At 65.3% G+C, this 507-nt stretch overlaps 1 protein-coding gene across 1 annotated transcript in view; it reads right to left on the reverse strand.

Annotated features, from left to right (window-relative positions):
* The window catches only part of VOLCADRAFT_119793 (uncharacterized protein), a gene marked incomplete at both ends in the record, with an annotated part of 18,831 nt that overhangs the window by 5,460 nt on the left and 12,864 nt on the right, over positions 1-507 (reverse strand). The window contains one exon of the mRNA XM_002957814.1: positions 310-453. Coding sequence (XP_002957860.1) covers positions 310-453 — 144 coding nt within the window. The remainder of the gene's footprint in view (positions 1-309; positions 454-507) is intronic.

Raw genomic sequence — 507 nt, forward strand, 5'->3', positions numbered from 1 at the left:
CGGGAGTGAGTGAGAGTGGGGGGGAATAAGGGGATGTGATTGTGCATAACTAAAGCGAGGGGAGGAGAAAGGAACTGAGCCGTACTTTTTACGACACGGCCTACAGTCTATGCAGGTGCAGCTTTGCACTTCCGGGCAGCTCGGGGTGCGCCTCGGGGGCCCCGCGGGGCGGCCGCAACCCCTAAACCCTCCCTCGCCCCGTGGACTCAGCAGTCCGACCAAATGACCCATGGGACGGTATCCGGGTGGCAAGCTGGTTCCATGTACGGAACCACCCCCAGAGGACCCTGATGAGGGCGGCCCCGGCACCCGCCAATGAGACGGGTAAGTCCCGGACGGGCAGTGGCAGTAGCAGTAGCAGTAGCAGTGGCAGCCACCACCACCGCCACCCTGACCCCCTCTCCCCGCAAAGCCCACACCTTCCACTCGGTCTCCAGCTTCTGTGTCCGGCGCCTGGTTGCCGGGGGCGGGAGGGGGTGAAGGGGGGGGGAGGGGGCAGCCAGTATG

The sequence above is a fragment of the Volvox carteri genome, assembly GCF_000143455.1.
Source record: "Volvox carteri f. nagariensis unplaced genomic scaffold VOLCAscaffold_80, whole genome shotgun sequence".
NCBI classification, from domain to species: domain Eukaryota; kingdom Viridiplantae; phylum Chlorophyta; class Chlorophyceae; order Chlamydomonadales; family Volvocaceae; genus Volvox; species Volvox carteri.